We start from the raw sequence: 15875 nt of genomic DNA, 5'->3' as shown, positions 1-15875 counted from the left end.
TGATCGAATTAGTAGCCAAAAAAGTTTGCCTTTTGGATTTAATACTTCGAAAAGATCGTGACGAATCGAATTCGTTCTTTTTAGTCAGCAAGTCACATCCGTGAGGACTATATGTCAAGGATATTGCGTTTTAGCGATGGAAGATATTCGGATGTGTTTTTTGGGACAAGTTACTTCAAGCAAAAAGTGACTCCAGGAGTGACTCGATGACCAATGATTTAGTCCTCTCAGTGCTTAGGCTGATGCGTTCAGCAACGACACGAGTTGACTATTTGAGTCTGTTGTGATTTAGTTTCTAGGATCAATAAGTTCCACCTAGTGAGGTTGGGACGGGCGGTGATGATATCAATAGAGGCTCTGAGATGAGTTATATCTGTTGGTGATCGGTTAACTCGTGCCCGGATACGCAGCGGAAATTTAAAATTTTTTCAAAAAAAAACCGAGCACTTGTGTAGCAATCAAAAAACAAACAACCATAGGGTATTTAAGAATTTTACCTATCAATCTCAATAGATTGATTTATGGCTCCAACCAAATTGTTAACAACTTGAATCTTGAAGTAGTAGACACTATCTACAAGCTTCCAAGAGCACACCTTGCTCAAAATGGATTCAACACTTCAAGCCTTCGAATTAGGTCCACAACTAGACGATCTAGATCCGCTCGAAATATGCACTAGAATATTTAGAGTATTTTGCATTGATATTTCCTTTTCTTTCTTCCTCAAAAGAAAAAAAAACTTGGATAATACGGAGAATGAAGTGCACCGTCAAGGCTATCAAAAATGGAATGAATATATTTGTAAAAATTGATTATAATATAATTTTTGTCAAGAATTAAAATGATACAATTAAAATCATGCATAGAAAAGTTAAAGGTTAGCATGGAAAATTGCATCCATCCTTCCAACCCTTCAATTACCTCACACATATATTTTATATGCATATATATATATATTTTGAAAAAATATATATATTATATATACATGTTTTTGAACTTATTTAGTTAAACATTAAACTTAATTACTCCCAATTAAGTTTAAATAATTAATTTAATCTAGCTTGAACTCATTCAAGTCCACAAGTATATAATTATTCAACACTATATTAATTTGAGCTCTACTAGACTCAATAGTATTTAATTAATTCAACACTTGAATTAATTTAATTATTTGTACATTACAAAGTCTACTAGTGTTAAATTAATTCAACTCTTGAATTAATTAATTATGTTCAAAATAATAGTTTAGAAAATCATCATTTTCATATTAATTCCAAGCAATTAAAATCATAATTATTAAAAAGAGAATTTTAGGCATGGAATTTTAAATTATGAAATCTTAGTTGCTACAATTCTTCCCTCGCTAATAAGAAATTTCATCCTCGAAATTAGAAATTACCAAATAGTTTTGGATAGCGAGTCCTAATATCTGCCTATTTCTCCCAAGTGGCCTCTTCATCGGAATGATACAACCATTTAACCTTGACCATTGGAATAGTCTTGTTACGGAGTCTCCTCTCCTGCCTCTCCATAATTCGGTCAGGTCTCTCTTCATAAGTCATATGAGGCGACAACGGAAGAGGCTTGAGGCTGAGCACATGAGAAGGATTCGAGATGTACTTCCTCAGCATGGACACGTGGAAGATGTTGTGTAATCCAACAACATTAGGCTTCAAAGCCACCCTATAGGCTAACATCCCCACTCTGTCCAAAATTTCAAAAGGTCCAACGAACCTCGGAGCCAATTTCCATTTCTTCCCGAATCTCATCACGCCTTTCAAAGGAACTACTCGGATAAAAACATGATCACCCTCGGAGAACTCCTAGTCTCTTCTCCTATGATCGGCGTAACTCTTATGCCTGCTCTGCACAGTCCTCATCCTATCATCGATCCTGCCTACAACTTCAGCAGTCTGCTGAACAATCTCGGGTCCCAACTCCGTCCTCTTACCGATCTCGGTCCATAATACCAGTGATCTACAAGGTCTCCCATAGAGTGCCTCGTAAGGCTCCATACAAATGGTGGCCTGATAGCTGTTGTTATATGCAAATTCCACCAAGGGTAACCTCGACTCCCAACTATCATGAAAGTCAATAGCGCAAGCTCTCAGAAGATCCTCTAGAATCTGAATCACCCTCTCGGACTGTCCATCCGTCTGGGGGTGGAAGACAGTGCTAAACAAAAGCTTCGTCCCCAAAGCTAAATGAAGACTCTTCCAAAATGACGAAGTAAACCGCGGATCTCTATCAGACACTATGGAAACAGGGACACCATGTAGTCTGACTATCTCCCGGATATACAACTCCGCATACTGAGTCATGGAGAAATTTTTCCTCACTAGAAAAAAGTGCGCCGACTTAGTGAGACGGTCAACAATAACCCAAATAGCATTCGAACCTCTCACTGTCCTCGACAAGCCAACAACGAAATCCATGGTAATATTCTCCCATTTCCACTCGGGAATAGGGAGTGTCTTAAGCAATCCTACAGGTCTTTGATGCTTAGCCTTGACCTGCTGGCATGTCAGACATTCTGACACGAATCAGGCATTGTCACGCTTCATGCCCGGCCACCAATACAACTGCTGAAGGTCTCGATACATCTTGGTACTGCCTGGGTGGATAGAGTACGGTGATGTATGAGCCTCTGCCATGATAGTAGCTCGCAGAGAATCACCTGCGGGCACCAAAATTCTATCCTTGAACCTCATAATCCCATCTACCACGGAGTACAAATCACTACCTCTCTCGTCGGCTCTCCGTCTCCACTTACTCAACTGCTCATCAACCGCTTGAGAAACTCTGATACGGTCAAACAACGAAGTCTGCACTGACAAAGCTGAAAATATGGGAGCTCTACTCTCGGCATAGAACTCTAGTCCGAATCTCTGAATCTCATCCTGCAAAGGTCTAGACACCGTCAAAGAGGCAATCACTGCTGACTTCCTACTCAATGCATCTGTGACCACATTAGCTTTACCCGGGTGGTAGCTAATATCGAAGTCATAATCTTTCACCAACTCTAACCATCTCCGCTGTCTCCTATTCAACTCCTTCTGGGTGAAGAAGTATTTGAGGCTCTTATGGTCGGTGAATATCTTACACTTCTCTCCGTAGAGACAGTGCCTCCAAATCTTGAGAGCAAACACCACTGCTGCTAACTCCAAAACGTGAGTAGGGTAGTTCTTCTCATTCTCCTTCAACTGCCTAGAAGCATAAGCGATAACCCTATATCGCTGCATAAGTACTGCCCCAAGTCCCAACTTGGAAGCATCAGTGTAAACCACAAAATCTCCCTCTCCAGATGGCATAGCTAACACTGGTGCTGTCGTGAGATCCTCCTTCAACACATCAATGCTCTCTTGACACTCTGGCTTCCAAATAAACTTGGCATTCTTCTTGGTTAGCGCTGTCAAGGGCACAACAATCGATGAAAAACCCTTGATAAACTTCCTATAGTAACCGGTCAATCAGAGGAAACTGCGAATCTCCGATGCGCTTCTTGGCATAGACCAATCCTTCACTGCTTGAGCCTTGGAAGGATCTACTTCCAATCCATCCTTGGAAATAATATGACCCAAGAATGGTACTCTCCATAACCAAAATTTGCACTTGTCGAACTTGGCATACAACTTACGCTCTCGGAGTACTCCTAGAATTGTCCTCAAATGCTGGGTATGCTCTTCTCTATCCTTTGAGAAAATGAGGATATCGTCAATAAAGAAAATGACAAACTGATCCAAGTACGGTTGGAACACGCGGTTCATAAGATCCATGAAGACCGCTGGCGCGTTCGTCATCCCAAACGGCATCACAAGGAACTCGTAGTGGCCATAGCGAGTCCTAAAGGCTGTCTTGAATACATCAGACTCCTTCACCTTCAACTGGTGATATCCAGAATGAAGATCAATCTTCGAAAATACAGAAGCTCCTTGTAACTGATCAAAGAGATCCTCAATCCTAGGAAGTGGGTACTTGTTCTTAATTGTTATACCATTCAACCCTCGATAGTCTATGCACATTGTCAGACTTCCGTCCTTATTTTTCACAAAGAGGACCGGTGCGCCCCATGGAGAGAAGCTAGGGCGTATGAACCCTTTATCAAGAAACTCTTGAATCTGCACTTTCAGTTCCTTCATTTATGTGGGAGCTAGTTGTTGGAAAACTGGCGAGTTCCCAGACCAATTACGATTGATACCCGGTGCAGCGGAAGTTTAAAATTTTCTCATGGAACGATTCCATGGTGTGGGTATCAACCGTTCATCGATTGAATTACTGTATGTGTAAAATTTAAATAACAATTAAATAAATTTTACCTCAAATCTCGCAACGAGATTAATGGACACCAACAGAACAATTCTGCTCTTGTTGTCTCTCCCTGGAACCGATGAACGCCTTCAATCAGGTCCACGAACAGAGGTTTAATCCCTCTGATAGATTGCACTAGAAAATCTATCAGAAGTTTTCTGCGAAGAGATTACACGAATCTGATTCGTTATTCCTTACTGCGATTCAAAATCACAGACCGGAATTTTCTCGGGCAGAGCAAAGGGAGGGGACGGCCGATCGGTTTTGAGAGGGTAGGGTTTTCGAAAATTGCTCTCAAAATAATGACCTGTTGTGTGTAATTTCTGTACTGAAATAACTTATTTATAATGCAGGCCACTAACACCTTAGGGCCCATTAGTCATAAGCTGGGGCCCGACAAGCAAAGCCCGCTCGTTCAGAAATTAATATAAAATTCATCGTGACTCCGATTGATGAAACGATTTCACCAATGTGCACAGAAACTATTTCTGCATGTTTTAAAGTCAAAATAAATTTTCCTGAATCCGAATTCAGTGGTTTCCAAAAATGTCCATCCCTATGTCATTTTAGGAAATCCTACTCCCTTACTCTTATTTAAGAAGTCCAACTCCTTAGTTCATTAAATTTAACTCTTTAAATTTAACTATCTCAACGGGGATTAAAACTCCATTACACTGTGTGACCCTCAATGGTTCAGGGATACAGCTAGCCGTGGGCTCACAACTCCTTGTGACTCGGAACAACACTTTCCGACTTGCCCAACGAATCATGGTAAAGCGCCTAGCAACATCGCCCCATGATTCCCTAGGTATCACTGATAGTGCCTACAAGAACCAGTAGATTTTGGTTAACGTACAGTACGGTCCCTTCATCCATATATCCCGATCGAATCAACAACCATTGGTATATCGAGAGTCGCTCAAGATTCGATAACTATGCAATGCATCTTGAAGATCAAATTAGTGACATCGCATGTGCTACTAAGAAACCATTTCTTAAATCACATCAAGTACTCTGGCCAGAGATTTGTCACACTAATATCTCCTCAGATCGCATAGGATATCCACACTCGCAAGTATGTGGTGAATCCTTGACAACAATGCATTGACTCCTATATGTGTCGTAACTGTACCCAATCTCGACACCTGATGACCCCCTCAGAGTCGGTAAACGAGTCAAAGCACAGTACTAGCATATAGAGTCTCCATGATGTTTCAAGTCGTAAGGACTAATGGTGTACAACCAAAACCGCGGACTTTATCCACTCGATAAGTGATAACCACTTGGAAAGTCCGGATAGGGTAGTTCGACTATTCATCCTATGAATATCCATTTGCATGCTTCGAACATCTCCATGTTCCCTACCAATGAAACGTGGTACTCCGCATCGCAAATGCTAGTCTCAAACTCGAGCGATCCTTATCCTTATTATCGGACGGCTCAATCGACTAGGAACGGTTTTAGAATATACAGTGACTATAAGATGTATTTCATGATAGACATCTCCATGTTCTACCACATCTTACATACACTATAGTATATTCAAGGTCTTTATCAAAACAACAATAGTATATCACAATATAACAATATGAAGTAATATAAAGTCATTGCCATAAAAGTGTAAATAATATTAAACAAAAGATTGTTTATACAAAGAGTCAACAAAGCCCATAGCCACACAGTTGGCTCACTGGGCACCCACTCTTACAATCTCCCACTTGCCCTATAGCCAACTAGTCATACTACGTAGACCCATTGCTTCGCGATGTTTGTCAAACAATGGTCCTGGCAAAGGCTTAGTAAGTGGATCAGCGATATTGTCTGCAGAGGCCACTCGTTCGACACTGATGTCTCCTCTTTCCACAATCTCCCGGATTATGTGGTATTTCCTCAGTACGTGTTTGGATCTTTGATGAGACCTTGGTTCCTTTGCTTGAGCAACGGCACCCGTGTTGTCGCAGTACACCGGGACTGGACCAACAAATTCAGGAATGACGCCCAACTCTTGGACGAAATTCCTCATCCAAACGGCCTCTTTAGCAGCAGCTGATGCTGCAATGTATTCAGCCTCAGTGGTGGAATCCGCTGTGGTGTCCTGCTTGGAACTCTTCCAAGAGACAGCACCGCCATTGAGCATGAACACAAATCCAAAGGTTGACTTCGAGTCATCCACATCACTTTGGAAGCTAGAGTCGGTATAGCCTTCCAGTTTGAGTTCTCGTCCTCCATAAACCATGAACATATTCTTAGTCCTTCGCAAGTACTTAAGAATGTCCTTCACGGCTTTCCAATGCATCTGACCAGGATTAGACTGATATCTGCTCGTGACACTCAGAGCAAATGCTACATCCGGTCTGGTAGATATCATCCCATACATGATACTACCTATAGCTGACGCATATGGTACATGTGTCATATTCTCTATCTCTGCATCAGTCTTGGGACACATAGACTTGGATAGAGAAACTCCATGACACATGGGTAGATGTCCTCTCTTGGACCCATCCATTGAAAACCGTTTCAATATGGTATCGATGTAGGTTGATTGAGTGAGTCCTATCATTCTCTTAGATCTATCCCTATAGATCTGTATCCCAAGAATGTAGGATGCCTCACCCAAATCCTTCATCGAAAATCTACCTGATAACCATATCTTTGTTGACTGCAACATCCCTACATCATTCCCAATGAGTAGGATGTCATCAACATAAAGTACTAAGAATGTCACCGCATCCTTAACTACTTTCTTGTACACGCAAGGTTCCTCCGGGTTCTTGATGAAACCAAAGTCTTTAATTGTTTCATCAAATTTCTGGTTCCAACTTCTTGATGCTTGTTTTAGACCATAAATTGATCTCTGAAGCTTGCATACCTTATGCTCGCTTCCCATGGATGTGTACCCCTCAGGCTGCTTCATATAGATTTCTTCCTTAATGTCTCCATTAAGAAAAGCAGTCTTCACATCCATTTGCCATATCTCATAGTCATACCATGCAGCTATGGCAATAAGGATTCTTATGGACTTGAACATTGCAACTGGTGAAAAGGTTTCGTCATAGTCAACTCCTTGCCTTTGAGTATAACCTTTAGCCACCAATCGCGCCTTGTAGGTCAATACCTTACCATCAGGCCCAAGCTTTCTTTTGTAGATCCATTTACACCCTATTGGAACAATTCCATCGGGAGGATCCACTAAAGTCCAGACTTGGTTAGTATGCATCGAATCCAATTCTGATTGCATAGCTTCAAGCCATAAATTCGAATCCGCATCAGAAATTGCTTCCTTGAAGCTTCTTGGATCACATCCAATGTCGGGTTCATCTTGACCCTCTTCAAGAAGAAGACCATATCGAACTGGAGGTCTAGAAGTCCTCGGATCTTCTAGGTGCAGGCGTGTCCAGCAATGGTTCCTGAGGTGTGGGATCGTTATTTTGTATTTCGGGTTCTTCTCGAACTTCTTCGAGTTCCATCATCTCGCCTTTCTTATCCAATAAGAACTCCTTCTCCAAGAAGGTGGCATTCCGTGAAACAAACACCTTTGTTTCAGCAGGATAATAGAAATAATATCCGATTGAATTCTTCGGATACCCCACAAAATAACACAAGCTGGATCGACTATCCAACTTATCTCCCACTGTCCTCTTCACGTAAGCAGGACATCCCCAAATCCTCAAGTATGAATACTTAGGAGCTTTGCCATTCCATAACTCGTATGGTGTTTTGTCCACTGCTTTAGTGTGGACGTTATTCAACAATAATACCGCCGTTTCAAGCGCATAGCCCCAAAACGAAGGTGGAAGCTCAGTGAAGCTCATCATAGATCGAACCATGTCCAACAAAGTTCGATTACGACGCTCCGATACACCATTAAGCTGTGGTGTCATAGGAGGAGTCCACTGAGAGAGAATCCCATTCTCTTTTAGATAGTCCAAAAACTCGGTACTCAAGTATTCTCCACCTCGATCCGATCGAAGTGCTTTAATACTTTTACCTAGCTTGTTTTCTACTTCAGCCTTGAATTCTTTGAACTTTTCAAATGCTTCAGACTTATATTTCATTAAATATAAATACCCATACCTAGAATAATCATCAGTAAAGGTAATGAAGTAGGTGTGGCCATGTTGAGTCCCTACTCTAAATGGACCACAAACATCTGTATGGATCAAATCCAACAGATTTTGACTACGTTCAGGCTTCCCCTTAAAAGGAGATTTAGTCATTTTCCCTTTTAGGCAGGATTCACAAGTAGGTAGAGAGTTAATATCAGACATATCAAACATGCCCTCTCCCACTAGCTTGTTCATCCTCCTTGAGGAAATATGACCTAGTCTAGCGTGCCAAAGGTTTGCCGGGTTTTGACTATCGATTTTCCTTTTGTTTGTTGTTGCCGGTTTGTCAATACAATTCACTGGAACGTCTTTTAGTTTTAAATTATATAGATCGTTTTCAAGTTGTCCATTTCCAATTAAACATTCATTCTTGTAAATACTGCAAATCCCATTCACAAAATTACAAGAATAACCATCTCTATCAAGCATAGAAATAGAAATAATGTTTTTAATTAAATCTGGCACAAATAAAACATCTCTCAACAATAATTTAAAACCATTCTGCAAAATCAAACAAACATCTCCAATGGCCGTAGCTTCAACTCTGGAACCATTCCCGAGCCTCAGCTGGGTCTCACCCATTCTAAGCCTGCGACTTCTTGTCATCACCTGCAAATCATTGCAAATGTGAGAACCACATCCGGTATCCAATACCCAAGAAGTTGTATTAAGTGACATGTTTATTTCGATATAGAACATACCCTTTGCAGTTCCCAACTGCTCAAGATACTCCTTGCAGTTGCGCTTCCAATGACCCGGCTTCTTGCAGTAATGGCAAACATCCTTGGATTTTCCATCGTTTGAAGCCTTTGTCTTTTGCTTCTTCTCGGGTTCCACTTTCTTGGGTGGGGCAGAACGTTTCTTGCCCTTCATACTTGGCCCCTTCTTTGCAGAAGATGAGGAGCCCACCAAGAAAGCTGGCTTATCCTTCTTAAGTGTGGATTCATATGTAACGAGCATATTGACCATCTCTTCAAGGGTGGCCTCTATCTTGTTCATATTAAAATTTATCACGAATCCATCAAATGAAGAAGGAAGAGATAGAAGCAGCAAGTCCACATTGAGTTCATGCTCCAACACCAAATCAAGGGTCGCTAACTTCTGTATGAGCCAAATCACTCGTACCCCATGATCACGGACCGAAGTCCCTTCACGCATGCGGCACGTCATCAACTCCTTAACAGTAGAGAACCTTTCAGCCCTCGACTGAGCCCCAAAAAGTTCCTTGAGTTGCGTGTGAATGTCAGCAGCATTCACCGTGTCCTCAAATCGCCTCTGGAGTTCATCAGACATCGAGGCTTGCATATAGCATTTGGTCTTGATGTCATGGTCACACCATGCATCAAGTTTGGCCAATTCCTCCGGACTTATGTCAGCTGGTGCTTCCTTCGGAGGTGCTTTCTCTAACACGTAGAGCATTTTCTCCGAAGTTAAGACAATCTTCAACTTCCGGAACCATTCCGTATAGTTGGCGCCAGTCAGCTTGTTTTGTTCGAGGATCGAGAATAAAGGATTTCGCGAATTCATTGTATGAAATACTGAAAAGGAAAAACAGACATATATCAATGATTGTTTAACAATTTACTAAGACATAAAATAGGCGAATTTAATTTTATGAATCTCACTCCCACTATTTTAACGATTTCACCACCCTCTAGTGAAAACGGGAAACTTTTTCCTTAGTGAGAACATGGAGTCCAATTGACAAACTTATGGTCCCGAATAATATCAGCCAACCATAATTCTCAAAAGGTAGAGCCCAATTGCTTCCAAAGCAACCCCCATGTATTTACCTCATGTCCAATAAGGGCCCAATAATATGACGCCGTTTAAAGTGACATGTCAAGATGACCCATCAATATTAAGTTGTGATGGACGGTCGCCATGTGGATCCCCCAATAATATGAGCCGATCCCATGGGAGTTCCACCCAACTTACAACATTTGTCGATCCAATGTACAGCTTTCCGACGGACGGGCCCCCCCAATAATATGAGCCGGACCGTATCCGCGGGTAGCATCACATACATTGACCGTTGATGGAAGGTAGGAACATTTAAACAATATTTAAATTTCCTTTATTTATCTTGATATAAATTTTAAATCATATTTAAAATGAGGGATTTTATTTATAAAAATATTTGTCTCATCATATTTAATTTATTGCATGCATTGCCGGATTCACGCAATTTATGTCTAAACATGCATACAATCATAATATCACATATTATATAGGATGATCGATTCCATTTCTAATTGACCCGTGGTTGCCAATCACGGGTCTTAGTCCAATCCTAGGTAATATGCAGTATGCAAATGCAATCCTATTACATATGCTTCCAATTTACATTTCTTCAGTCTTCATTGTCTGCTGGGCCCACCATCTTCAAATCTTGATCTCCCACTAAATCTAATGTATTTACAATTAAATAACAATGACAAGTAGGGGATACATTTTAGGGGGTGGGAACGGGCTATAAACCAAGCCCACTTTTATTACATATGACATTCATATCGGGCCATAAACCAGGCCCATTAATAAAACCAACAACAATAAAGACAAAATGTAAATTCCTAACATACACCTACAAAATTGGTCATGGCAATCGATCATCCTTATCCAATAACATTTAATTCAAAATTAATTTATTGGATAACATGCTGTGGCAATTCAAATTTAAACAAGATAAAATCATATTTTATATATAAAATCATATTTCACATATAAAATCATATTTTATCTCCATATCAAATAAAATCATATTTTATCTATAAAATCCAATTTTACAAATAAAATCATATTTTATCTAATATATCATAAGATCATATCTTATCATCAATTGTAACAAAATAATTGATTTCAAAATTCAATTTACGGATAAAATATTAAAATTTTCCAAAAATTCAAATTTATCCAAAATCAATTTTAAAATTTACGGACTCGAACAATTCGATCCGAAATCTCGTGAACCAATCAAAAACAATTTTTGACCGGACCAAAAATAAAATTTTAAATATTAAAATTAATAAAAATATAATTTTTCCCGCGGGCCGCCCGGGACACTCCCGGGCCGGCCCGCACCCGGGGCGCGGGCCGGGGCAGCCCGGCTGCCCCCTTAGGGCAGCAACGTTTGCTGCCCTGGCGGCGCCTGGCGCCGCCGCTGGGCGGCGCCGTGCGTCGCCCTGGGCGGCGCCGAGCGCCGCCCCTGGGCGGCGCTGTGCGCCGCCCTGGGCAGCGCCGAGCGCTGCCCTGCGCAGCGCCCAGCGCTGCGCTGGGCAGCGCACAGCGCTGCCCTGGGCAGCGCCGTGCGCCGCCCTAGGCGGCGACGGTCGCCGCCCTGGGCGGCGCCGTGCGCCCCCTTTGGGCGGCGCCGTGCGCCGCCCCTGGGGGCAGCGACCATCGCTGCCCCCTCCGGGCAGCGATCCAATCGCTGCCCGGGTTTCGCCCCCCGGAAAAAAAAATTTTTTTTTTATTAAAAATATTTATTTTGTTTCAAAAACCGAGACTCAAAAATTTTTGTACAATTGATTAATTCAATCGATTGATCTGAGCAACCTGGCTCTGATACCACTGTTGGAAAACTGGCGAGTTCCCAGACCAATTACGATTGATACCCGGTGCAGCGGAAGTTTAAAATTTTCTCATGGAACGATTCCATGGTGTGGGTATCAACCGTTCATCGATTGAATTACTGTATGTGTAAAATTTAAATAACAATTAAATAAATTTTACCTCAAATCTCGCAACGAGATTAATGGACACCAACAGAACAATTCTGCTCTTGTTGTCTCTCCCTGGAACCGATGAACGCCTTCAATCAGGTCCACGAACAGAGGTTTAATCCCTCTGATAGATTGCACTAGAAAATCTATCAGAAGTTTTCTGCGAAGAGATTACACGAATCTGATTCGTTATTCCTTACTGCGATTCAAAATCACAGACCGGAATTTTCTCGGGCAGAGCAAAGGGAGGGGACGGCCGATCGGTTTTGAGAGGGTAGGGTTTTCGAAAATTGCTCTCAAAATAATGACCTGTTGTGTGTAATTTCTGTACTGAAATAACTTATTTATAATGCAGGCCACTAACACCTTAGGGCCCATTAGTCATAAGCTGGGGCCCGACAAGCAAAGCCCGCTCGTTCAGAAATTAATATAAAATTCATCGTGACTCCGATTGATGAAACGATTTCACCAATGTGCACAGAAACTATTTCTGCATGTTTTAAAGTCAAAATAAATTTTCCTGAATCCGAATTCAGTGGTTTCCAAAAATGTCCATCCCTATGTCATTTTAGGAAATCCTACTCCCTTACTCTTATTTAAGAAGTCCAACTCCTTAGTTCATTAAATTTAACTCTTTAAATTTAACTATCTCAACGGGGATTAAAACTCCATTACACTGTGTGACCCTCAATGGTTCAGGGATACAGCTAGCCGTGGGCTCACAACTCCTTGTGACTCGGAACAACACTTTCCGACTTGCCCAACGAATCATGGTAAAGCGCCTAGCAACATCGCCCCATGATTCCCTAGGTATCACTGATAGTGCCTACAAGAACCAGTAGATTTTGGTTAACGTACAGTACGGTCCCTTCATCCATATATCCCGATCGAATCAACAACCATTGGTATATCGAGAGTCGCTCAAGATTCGATAACTATGCAATGCATCTTGAAGATCAAATTAGTGACATCGCATGTGCTACTAAGAAACCATTTCTTAAATCACATCAAGTACTCTGGCCAGAGATTTGTCACACTAATATCTCCTCAGATCGCATAGGATATCCACACTCGCAAGTATGTGGTGAATCCTTGACAACAATGCATTGACTCCTATATGTGTCGTAACTGTACCCAATCTCGACACCTGATGACCCCCTCAGAGTCGGTAAACGAGTCAAAGCACAGTACTAGCATATAGAGTCTCCATGATGTTTCAAGTCGTAAGGACTAATGGTGTACAACCAAAACCGCGGACTTTATCCACTCGATAAGTGATAACCACTTGGAAAGTCCGGATAGGGTAGTTCGACTATTCATCCTATGAATATCCATTTGCATGCTTCGAACATCTCCATGTTCCCTACCAATGAAACGTGGTACTCCGCATCGCAAATGCTAGTCTCAAACTCGAGCGATCCTTATCCTTATTATCGGACGGCTCAATCGACTAGGAACGGTTTTAGAATATACAGTGACTATAAGATGTATTTCATGATAGACATCTCCATGTTCTACCACATCTTACATACACTATAGTATATTCAAGGTCTTTATCAAAACAACAATAGTATATCACAATATAACAATATGAAGTAATATAAAGTCATTGCCATAAAAGTGTAAATAATATTAAACAAAAGATTGTTTATACAAAGAGTCAACAAAGCCCATAGCCACACAGTTGGCTCACTGGGCACCCACTCTTACAATAGTCTTTATGGTGCCTTAGAGATTGGCACAGTACCCGGTATCAAGTCGATAGAGAACTCGACTTCTCTATCTGGTGGAATACCTGCAACCTCATCCGGAAACACATCCTCAAAATTGCTGACCACGTCCACATCTGAAATATCTGGACGTGTTGGCAACTCTGACAAAGATACACTGGCTAAGAATGCCTCACATCCATCATGCACCAACTTCTTAGCTTGCATGAGAGATATAAGCTAATTCCTCTTCGAACTCCTAGTAGCCTCAAACCCGAATGGTTCCTCTCCCTCCGGTCTAACCATCACTGATCGCTGCTGAAAATCAATCACCACAACGTTCTTTGTCATCCAGTCCATCCCAAGTATCATGTCAAAATCAGGCATGGGCAGCACTATCAGATCGACACTCACTGATTTCCCTTGCAACAAGAGTTCAAGATTCCTCACTATATTCCTCGTGGACAGCTCTTCCCCTGATGGGATGGTCACTGTGAAACCACCCAACAACTGTTCATACTCAATACTCCGCTTATGGGTAAATGCCTTTGAAATAAAAGAATGTGTAGCTCCCGAGTCTAACAAGGCTCTAATGGCTACACCAGCTACTACAATCCTACCTGCATTAATGGTGTATACATCCACAGAAAAGATTGAAGTTAAATAACACAAGTTCTACTTTGGCTCATTCTAAGTCATCAAATTCCCAAACAAGATACTACGCATGCTAATACAGTCAAATTCTCCAAACAAGATACTACGCATGCTAATACAGTCAAATTCTCCAAACATGCAACATGCTACAAAATTATTGACCCCAAACAAGAAAACATAAAACCACATGCATCAGTAAATCGATCAACTGCTCTATCCCAAGAAAACTTAAGATGTTACTTGTGATGAGTGTGGTGTCTGGGTCGGCTTCCTCGGCCTGCATCACGAACACTCGACCCTGCATGGGCCTCCTCAACTCCGGGCTGTCTTTAGCTACATGACCCGGCTTCTTGAATTTGAAGCAAACTCCTGCCTCCTTCAAGCACTTCCCAAAGTGTGGATGGAGGCATGTCTGGAAAATAGGCTTATCCTCAGTCCTAGGAGGAGCAGGTCTCTGGGCCTGATGGTGCCCCTTGGGCCTCTGCTACCTCTGCTATCCCTGATATGGCTTCTTGCCATGCTGCTGCTGGTGACCCTGATGAGTGAAGGCCCTCTTGCCATGAACCTCGGCACTGATTTCCTTCAAGGACTGCTCGGACCTCATAGCCTTCCTGACGGCAGCTGCATAATCCACTGGCTCAGCCATCATCACATCCCTACGAATAGTAGGCCTCAGACACGCAACAAAATACTGCAACTTCTCCACTTCGTCATTCCCTATCTACGACACGAAGTGGCATCCCCTCTCAAATTTCCAAACAAACTCGGATATAGACAGATCTCCCTGCCGGAGACTCATGAACTCTTTCTTCAACTGCGCCCTCACCTCAGCTGTATAGTACTTCTCATAGAAGAGAGTCTTGAATGCTTCCTAATTCAGCGTGGTAATGTCAACATTCTTCTCCACTCCCTCAAACCACAAGGTGGCGTCATCCTTGAGAAGGAAAGTCATACAGCGAACTCGGTCCGCATCTCCCAACTCCATGTAGCGGAAAATTGCCTCTAGCAAGCTTTTCCATCCCTCCGCTACCATCGGATCCGTAGTACCAGATAAGTCCTTAGGATCCATCTTCCTGAACTTCTCATAGACCGCTAGTTCTAGCCCTCGGGGCCTCGGCATGCTGCTCTAAGATACGAGCCAGGCCAGCTAGCACCTGAGCCCCAACATCAACTGGTGGAGGGGGTGGAGGAGGTGGCGGCGGAGGTGCATGGGGATCTCATCGAGGTGCCATCTGAACGCAAGTTCAAATTTGAAAAATTCAAATTTCATGCCTTAAGAAAAAGATTTTTTTTTATTTAAACTTAAAACATGCTAAAATAATTTAAGAAACTAATGCTACTAATCTAAACAAATAGTAATAAGCAAAACATAA

General features: G+C 41.9%; 2 protein-coding genes across 2 annotated transcripts; both read right to left on the bottom strand.

Moving 5' to 3' along the window:
* Window positions 1–1433: 1433 nt before the first annotated feature.
* LOC140877591 (uncharacterized) lies at window positions 1434–1769 on the bottom strand. The gene has a single exon (XM_073281123.1). The coding sequence runs from the start codon at window positions 1767–1769 to the stop codon at window positions 1434–1436; it is 336 nt and encodes a 111-aa protein (XP_073137224.1).
* A 54-nt stretch (window positions 1770–1823) lies between these two features.
* LOC140877590 (uncharacterized) lies at window positions 1824–14076 on the bottom strand. Its single transcript, XM_073281122.1, has 5 exons — window positions 13935–14076; window positions 3249–3409; window positions 2678–2900; window positions 2314–2533; window positions 1824–2175 (listed from the first exon to the last, which is right to left on the bottom strand). Exons 1-5 carry the CDS (start codon window positions 14074–14076, stop codon window positions 1824–1826), a joined length of 1098 nt encoding a protein of 365 aa, XP_073137223.1.
* Between the last annotated feature and the right edge of the window lie 1799 nt (window positions 14077–15875).

This window comes from Henckelia pumila, chromosome 2 (genome assembly GCF_033568475.1).
Source record: "Henckelia pumila isolate YLH828 chromosome 2, ASM3356847v2, whole genome shotgun sequence".
In the NCBI taxonomy this organism is placed as follows: domain Eukaryota; kingdom Viridiplantae; phylum Streptophyta; class Magnoliopsida; order Lamiales; family Gesneriaceae; genus Henckelia; species Henckelia pumila.
This window is presented reverse-complemented; position numbering and strand designations above follow the sequence as displayed.